The 7,865-nt window shown below is 50.8% G+C and overlaps 2 protein-coding genes across 2 annotated transcripts; one reads left to right on the forward strand and one right to left on the reverse strand.

Annotated features, from left to right (window-relative positions):
* Window positions 1–688: 688 nt before the first annotated feature.
* On the forward strand, window positions 689–7,073 carry RTF2 (replication termination factor 2). Its single transcript, XM_053453442.1, has 9 exons — window positions 689–837; window positions 1,197–1,291; window positions 1,399–1,489; window positions 1,673–1,809; window positions 1,938–2,016; window positions 5,382–5,495; window positions 5,936–5,984; window positions 6,060–6,146; window positions 6,530–7,073. The coding sequence occupies exons 1-9, from the start codon at window positions 769–771 to the stop codon at window positions 6,712–6,714; spliced, it is 906 nt and encodes a 301-aa protein (XP_053309417.1). The 5' UTR covers window positions 689–768; the 3' UTR covers window positions 6,715–7,073.
* Window positions 2,236–4,520, reverse strand: LOC128471492 (beta-1,3-galactosyl-O-glycosyl-glycoprotein beta-1,6-N-acetylglucosaminyltransferase 7-like). Its single transcript, XM_053453441.1, has 3 exons — window positions 3,534–4,520; window positions 3,287–3,382; window positions 2,236–2,977 (listed from the first exon to the last, which is right to left on the reverse strand). Exons 1-3 carry the CDS (start codon window positions 4,504–4,506, stop codon window positions 2,757–2,759), a joined length of 1,290 nt encoding a protein of 429 aa, XP_053309416.1. The 5' UTR covers window positions 4,507–4,520; the 3' UTR covers window positions 2,236–2,756.
* Window positions 7,074–7,865: the final 792 nt, after the last annotated feature.

Below are 7,865 nucleotides of genomic sequence, written 5' to 3' on the forward strand. Positions count from 1 at the left end.
CCGTATTCAGGATTTCTTCTCCTGTGTACAAGTTATTGTTATCGCGTGTCCTACCGGCTATAAAGCGGTAGGGAACCTGCGGGCGTTACAGAAATAAATGTCAGGTCAACCCCACTGCCTCTCACTGCTCAGTGCTGTGCGCCACCTGCCGGGGGAAAGTCGCCACTGCAGGCTGTATGTGGGATATGCTGCCACCCTGTGGACAAAGAGCGGAACCAACTGAGCGCGATTTAAATCAGTAAATAAAACATTATAGAGGAAATTCTCATGGTTTTCGCACAGATTCCTGCTAAAATCGCCTTTAATATCAACCCACCGGGGCATATGTGTTTTATCTCAATTCCTCAACACACCGGGTCTGTGAGGTGATAAATACTACACACCTAATCATAGAACCGCCGAGTGTCCCGGTTTACTTGATTCCGTCCCTCTTTTTAATAAATAAACTAATGCTCCCGGAGGCGGCTTCCACATCATGGGTGTAACAAGATGGCAGACACAATACTGTGTAACAGACCAGATACGGGTGTAAAAAGATGGCGAACCGGATCTAGGTTTAAAAAGATGGCGAACCGGATATGGGTGTAGAAAGATGGCGAACCGGATATTGGTGTATCCCAATGGCTGGCAAACCGTGTGTGAGGAAATTGAAGGCGGGCCCTGGGTGTAGCAAAATGGCCGCCGTCTGTCGCATTTCCGTGCGCAGATCACGTGACAGCAGAAGCGGAAGTTTTGGTCGCTGAGCGATTAGTTGGGTTTCGGGGTATTATGGGGTGCGACGGAGGAACCATCCCCAAGAGGCACGAACTGGTGAAAGGGCCCAAAAAAGCGGAAAAGGTAAAGACGGCGGTAAATAATGGCTGTATAGGTTATGCTGGGTGAGGGGTATAAGGGCTGTATAGGTTATGCTGGGTGAGGGGTATATTATGCCTGTATAGGTTATGCTGGGTGAGGGGTATATTATGCCTGTATGGGGGTATGTATGACTGGATAGGTTATGCTGGGTGAGGGGTATAATGACAGTATAGGTTATGCTGGGTGAGGGGTATATTATGTCTGTATGGGGGTATAATGACTGTATAGGTTATGCTGGGTGAGGGGTACATTATGGTCCCAAAGACGGTGGGGACGGTGGTTAAGTGAATATGGTATGGAGGGCCGCAGTCTCTTCTCACTCTTTTTGCTCCCTTTTATAGGTGGATAAAAATGCTGAGCTGGCAGCGCGCTGGAACTACTGCTCTCTGAGCCAGGAGCGGCTCACCAAGCCCATCGTGGCCTGCGACCTGGGAAGGTAACTGCTTTATGCCGGGCCTCTGGCTGCCGTTGCCATGGATACCGGCGGCAGCAGACGGGTTTGCAGCGATGCTGTTGTGATTGTGTTGCCTTTTCCTCTTTCAGACTTTATAATAAAGACGCGCTGATTGAGTTTCTGTTGGACAAGTCGCCAGACAGACCCCACGGCTCGGCAGCTCATATCAAGAGCATCAAGGTAACCGATAAAGGGGTGTCCTGGGGAGGGGAGTCAGGATGCGGGGGGGAAGTCGTCGGCACGCGGCGCTAAACATATTTCTCCTGCTTAATTATTATTTTATGAATGTTCAGTGAATTATGTCTTGGCTTCGGGTTCTCGGCTCAGAGTTTTTATCCCAGCGATTCCCTCCTCTCTCCGCAGAATGTGATCGAACTGAACCTGACCGACAACCCGGCCTGGTCGGGAGACAAGAGCAACGCCAAAGGGGACGCATACGAGGATCGGGGGGCGCGCTTTATCTGCCCCGTCGTGGGCTTGGAGATGAACGGCAGACACAGGTAGGAGGCGGGCAGGCGACTTCTCTCTCAGCTCACCGTGAGATGCGCTGGAGATGCGGTTGTTGGGTGTGTGGGGGCTGCACGTCCCTGCAGGGGGCTTTCACTGAAATGCTGTGCGTCTGTTTTAGGTTCTGCGTGCTGAGACGCTGCGGCTGTGTGTTTTCAGAGCGAGCCCTCAAAGAAATCAGGACAGACATTTGCCACAAGGTGGGTGACCATCGGTTACTGGATCAATCGTGCCAGTGACTGGGGCTTCTGGGTTACTGGGGGTTAATAACTGGTTAATAACCAATTGCCTGTGTTTGGGAGTTACAACTGCTTCCCGGTTGGTAGCGCTCCCTGTACGTATTGGCACCGGGAGCTTTGATTGTTCTGATCAGGTCTTTTTTTCTCCCCGGTCGGTTTATTTGCCAGACACTTGTTGGGCCCCGGAGACTGTTGCTTAGCTGCTGGTTACTATTTATTTATATTCACAGGGGTCATGCGCTGCTCTGGGGGGCCGTTTCTGGAGCAGGTCGGTGTAATTTACCTCGCGGCGCTGCAGCTCTGGGATCTGACGGACTCGTTATTATCACACAATATGTTTATTTATGGGGTTACACACGGAGAGGGCCCTGACCCTTGGAGCTTACAATCTATTAGGAGCTTGGGGGGGATTTTAATAACACGGAAATAAACATTAATTTTAGGGGAAGAAGGTGACACGCGCAGGCCCTTGTCGCTGTATGAATTATTCTGTATTGTGTCTCCCCGGCACATGGTGGAATTGTTATAGTGCATCGCCATTGCTAAAGTTCTCCACGTGCATGGAACGTGCTCTCATATATATCGGGTGATGTCTCTGAATACCTCTCCATGTTTGCGTTATGTGACCTGCGCGTCTCCTGTCCCGATCCTCTTGCCTCGGCTTGTCTGAAGGCCTCCGGGGGCCGGAACCGGCTCGGTTATCAGGTTTTGGCCGGTTTGACGTCGTCCTCTTCCAGGTACCAGTCGGGATCTATCGGCACCTCGGACTGTCTCAGCACCTTCAGCCGGAAATGTCTCTCCAAGCAGTCGGTCACCAGTGGGTACGCTCTCGGGTCAAACTTGTTAGCAAATAGATGTGGAGACTCCGTGATCCACTGCAGGTCTCCTAATCCGTACACGCAGATGTCTCGAACGTAGTGTCCTGGCAGAGAGACGCAGCGGGGGTTAATCAGACACAGCGAGGGGTGATCGCACAGGCGGAGGGTTTAATCGTGCAGGCACAGTGAGGGGTAATCACACACAGCGAGGGTTAACCGCTTATTAAACTGAAAACCCAGTTTTCAGTTTAGGGGGTTGACTGACTGTCAGGGGGTTGACTGACATGTATGTGGAGAGATTACAGTGGTGGGGGGGTAGACTGACATGTATGTGGAGAGATGAGATTCTCACCATTATGTACCGGTACCGGCAAACTATCAGAAAGACGAGGCCTTAACCGGTTCTTACTTACCATGGCAGCCGGTGTGAGTCCGGCCCTCCTGGTCCCTCCATTTAATGGCTCTGATGTTTCCTTCCCACTGCGCATTGGGGGTGGATCCCGGAGCATCTGTGAGACACAGAAGTCTCTTGTTTAATTTATGACACCAGCTGACATTAAGCAGTAACTGAGCTAGAGGGGTAGATTCTGGGATTAACCCCCTCCCAGCCCCACCCGGGGCTTTTCTTTCTATTCGGTTTCGCTTCATTAATGTCTTTACCTTTCAACCTGTTGAGCGTCACCCAGTAATGTTCGTCGGGGCTGTACGTGTCCGCCGACCACCTGAGGAGATCCGCGGCGCGTTCGTCCGACAGCACAAATTCCACAAAGTGTCGGGTCAGGGCGTAGTAAGCCGTCCCGAAGAACAGCGTCATGTTGTGGGGGGGAGCGCTTTTCAAGTCCGAGCTGGGATACACGTAAGCTCTCCCCTGGTGTATGAACTCCCTGTAGCTCACGCGTGTGCGGTACTTCATGTGTGGCGGCTGAAGCACCCCGGGAGTTAGGTTCCTTCCGTTCCATTTGCTTTTCAGGTACCGTATGATTTCCCGGTTGGTTTTTATGGGGAAATCCTGGCCGCACAGATTGATGACGTGTCTCCAGGGGGTGTCCGCAGCCAGCAGCTCCTCCATGCAGTGAATGTCGGCCCGCAGGCGGGAGATTCCCGCGTACACCACGCTCTCCTGCTTCGCTGGAACGATGATGTTTTGGAAGCAGCCGGCCAGTTTCCGCACCGCCCGGCTAAAATCCCGGGAGGATTTCTTGTCGACGTGAATGCAGTAGATGTTTTGAGGAGCATAAACGGCTCTAAGGAGCTTCACGGACATGTCCAGCTGCTTATGGATGGTCAGTATGTACGCCAAGGGGTAATCTTCCTCCTCTCCGGACAGGGGCCGCGTTATGAACTTTAACTCCTTGGTGATCGTGGAGCAGTTGGACTTGGTGCTTAAACGCGCGGGACTTTGGTCTCGGGACGGCGGGAGAGACGCTTGACAAATATTCCCGACCGCCAGAGCTGCTGGTTTGCCTTCAAACAGCGCTCCACACAGCTCCCCCGGGTAAAACCCGCACTCTTTGATTTCGGGGGGAAAATATTTCTGGTTCTGGAAGTCCTCGATCCAGTAAAATGTGAAAAAGACGCCGCAGATGACGATACACGACGCGATTCCGGACTTGGATGTCGCCAGGCGACACATCTTCTTCCCCAATGTGTTCAACATCTCCTACACCGAACGTGATGCCGGCACCGGAACGCTCGCACACCGGGGGAAGACACGCTGCGTTCAGCTGCGACTGCTTCCACTGCTGTCTCGCGGGACGTTGGGCATCTCGCGCTTCTTTGGTTGGAGGTCTCGCCACGATGCCGTGGAACCGATATCCACTCGCTGTGGGGAGAGGCCGCTTTCACCGGCTGCCGGGTTTGCTTTCCTGTATCTGCAGTTTTTTGTCTCGCGGGGTCAGGAATCCTTAAGGAGTTAATTAAAATAAATCTGCCGTTCACCTGATGCAATCTCTCTGCTCGTGGAATGGTTAATTATCCGTGTGGTGCTGTCAGGTCTGTAGCGTGGTGTGTTTTCTGCTCGGGTAGGGGAGCGGCACTCCGTATTCTTGTCTGGGTTCCCGCTGCGGCTCGGTCGGCAGACCGGTCGCTGGGTGGCTGTCCGTTTGCCGCAGGCTGGGGCCGGAACCTGAGTTGCTGGCTGTTTTTCCCCATGCAAAGCGCCGTCCCTGCTGAGCAGATTATGTAAATGGTGGTTTCTGTTATTTCAGTGGGAGACCTGGGCAGGGTACGAGGGAAGCTCCGTGCCCCCCCCCATATACCATATCATTTTGGGTAAATTCACCACTGAAACCATGTGAAAAGCTAATGCTTTGGGAAAAGATGTAATTGAGCGCCATTCTTCCATAATGTCCGCGACCTTCCTGCTCAGCATGGAGGGGTTGGGGTTCGGCTAGAGCTGTTACAACGCGGTCACTCCGTGCCCCCCCCATTGCCACTTTTATGGGGTTAAAGGGGCACCCCCTTAATGTTCCGCGGACGCTGATTTCCTCTTCTTTTTTTGTTGCAAAGTGTGGAAAGAACTTTGAAGAGGACGACATCATTCTCCTTAATGGCGATAAGGAAGAGATGGAGGAACTGAGGAGGAAGATGGAAGAGCGAAGACTGAAGAGCAAGATGGAGAAGGTGAGCGTTTTCACTTCTATTTAACCTGCCAGGGGCCGGCTGGTTCTCGGCGGTCTCTTCCTGTCAAATCACTACAGCGGCCCATGCTGATCTCGATTTAAACCCCAGTAATACCCGCCTTTTGCATGAACCCTGAATATATATCAGTCCCTTTTCCCAAAAACTTCGCACTTGGAGAGCCTGACAGTCTCTGATGTTCTGTGGAGCGGCGTACTCCTCGTAGTCCAGATCCTGGGTAGCTGGAGATCAGCCGCCAACAAGCTCTGGAAACCAGAATGCAGAAGCTGTCAGGTGATCCAAAGATTGTTTATTTTAGGAGTAAGCTCTTGTGACCGCAGAGAGGGGGTCCTGATGTTACCTCGATGCCCCAACATGCGCCCCCTGCCATTTTCCAAGGTATTTCTCTTCACTGCTCTAAACTTTTTTTTTTTGTCTCATAGAAAACAAAGAAATCAAAATCGGCAAAGTCTGTCCCGCAGAGTGAACAAGGTACGGTCCTGACCGCTCGTTGGTGAGAAAATACCTTGCTGAGTTATTAATGAGACGCTTTGTGTATCCTTCCAGAACCTTCTGGATCCAAAGAAATTACAACTGGAGAAAAAAGTAGCTCCGGAGACCAGATGAATGTTGGGTCCAACTCCAAGAGATCGGGTGAGTCCCGCAGGCAGGCGTGAAAAGCTTCTCCTTGTCTAGAGAAATCGTCCCTTTATCAAAACATGGGGGCCGGGGTAACTTTTACAAACTTTTAGTTTTTGACCCGTTCTAGGGGTTAATGTGGGCATCCTGCCCAGACTCATCTGCCCAGCTTGTGGCGGGTTCTAATGATGTCATTGATTTTCTGTTGTTGGGGTATGATTTTTTTAATCGGTTTTGCTTGAAGCTGATTGGCTGGCATACACTAGGAGAAGCTCACCGACGGTTGGGGACTGTCGGCGGATTCCCCTGGCGCTGATCATCCGGTCAAGTTGGGACAATGTTTGTAAGAAAGTGTCATTGAATGATATCTTTGCTTCTGTCGATGTCCCCTCACGCAGCGGACGATGGTTCTGGTTCTCTGGAGAAGACGTCCAGGTCCTCCTCATCCACCAGCAAGAGGTCCCTACAAGACGACAATGGGAAGTCTGAGGCCTACAAGTCCATTTTCTCATCCCACAGCTCCGCCAAACGCACCAAGGACCAGGCGTGTAACTGGATTTCACCGTCAACGTTCTACATCTAATGGCGGCAAGGGGCGTGGGTCACACGGCCGGATGGGATAGGACGCCGTCTGTTTTCTTACGTTTTCATTACTGATTTGCTCCGTTCTTTGTTTATTTAAACGCACCCCAATGTTAGGTTTTGGATCCCCCAGAGCCCATCTGCCCCAAGCGCCTTCGAATACAAAATACCCCACGGCTTTTAACCCATTCAACAAAGCGACAATTTAGTGACTGCCAGAACCCGAGTAATAATAAAACTGTTTTTTTTTTAATCCTCCTGTTAAAATATTCAGTAAAAGCTGCATTTCCTAATAACGTGGAAACGATTTTCGGGGTTTGACACCCGTTATTAAATAAATCTATTTCCTCTCCCATAAAAGTTGACAATTTGTCTTTTATTTTCTACGTATCTTGGCACTGGTGATGTATGATGTAAGCAGCTGGTTATATGACATCGCCGTCAAAGCATGGAAATTCCGGGGTGTCTGAAATTAACCAGCTTTCTGATGTTGTGTTTTGAAAAGTGAAACTAATCGGTCGAGTGTCGGGTTATAACTTCACTCGAAGCCAAAATTAAGAGAATTCGTGTGACGCCCAAATTCCAGATATTAAGCTTTTAGGGAGGAATAACTACAGCTGCTTTTGGAGAAAGGGACGTTTCCCCCACCGGGCGTGATCTGCGTGTGATAGAATCGCTATTACCACTATTGGCCACCAGGTGGCAGCAAAGGATCGCAGAGCGATTACTGGGGCATTCGGGGCAATTTGCTATCAGACTTGCAGCGTTTGGGCAGCTAGTGGTTTAGATACGGTGTCAGTGATTGGCCTGTAGCCCAACCAATGCCTTCTCCCCTTCACCTGATCACGGTGCATCCAAGGGATTCCAACTAGTAAAAAAAAGTATTTTTTTTCATGATTTCTCCAAGTCGCCTTTTATTTGATTCAGAGATAAAAACCGTTCTGAGTTTACGTGAAATAATGTAACCGTCAATGGGGTAGCCCCGCCCACTCTGTTAACCAATCAGATCTGCAGACTTGTTTTTTTCGATCGTCTTATTCAAATGAAGTCTAAACGGCCGTATCCGTCTCAGGAGCTCTGCTTCCCAAGGGGCTGCTTTTCATACGAAAATATTATTCGGCTCGGGGCGACCAAACAGCCCGAGGGGAGAAG

The sequence above is a fragment of the Spea bombifrons genome, chromosome 13 (assembly GCF_027358695.1).
Source record: "Spea bombifrons isolate aSpeBom1 chromosome 13, aSpeBom1.2.pri, whole genome shotgun sequence".
Lineage (NCBI taxonomy): Eukaryota > Metazoa > Chordata > Amphibia > Anura > Pelobatidae > Spea > Spea bombifrons.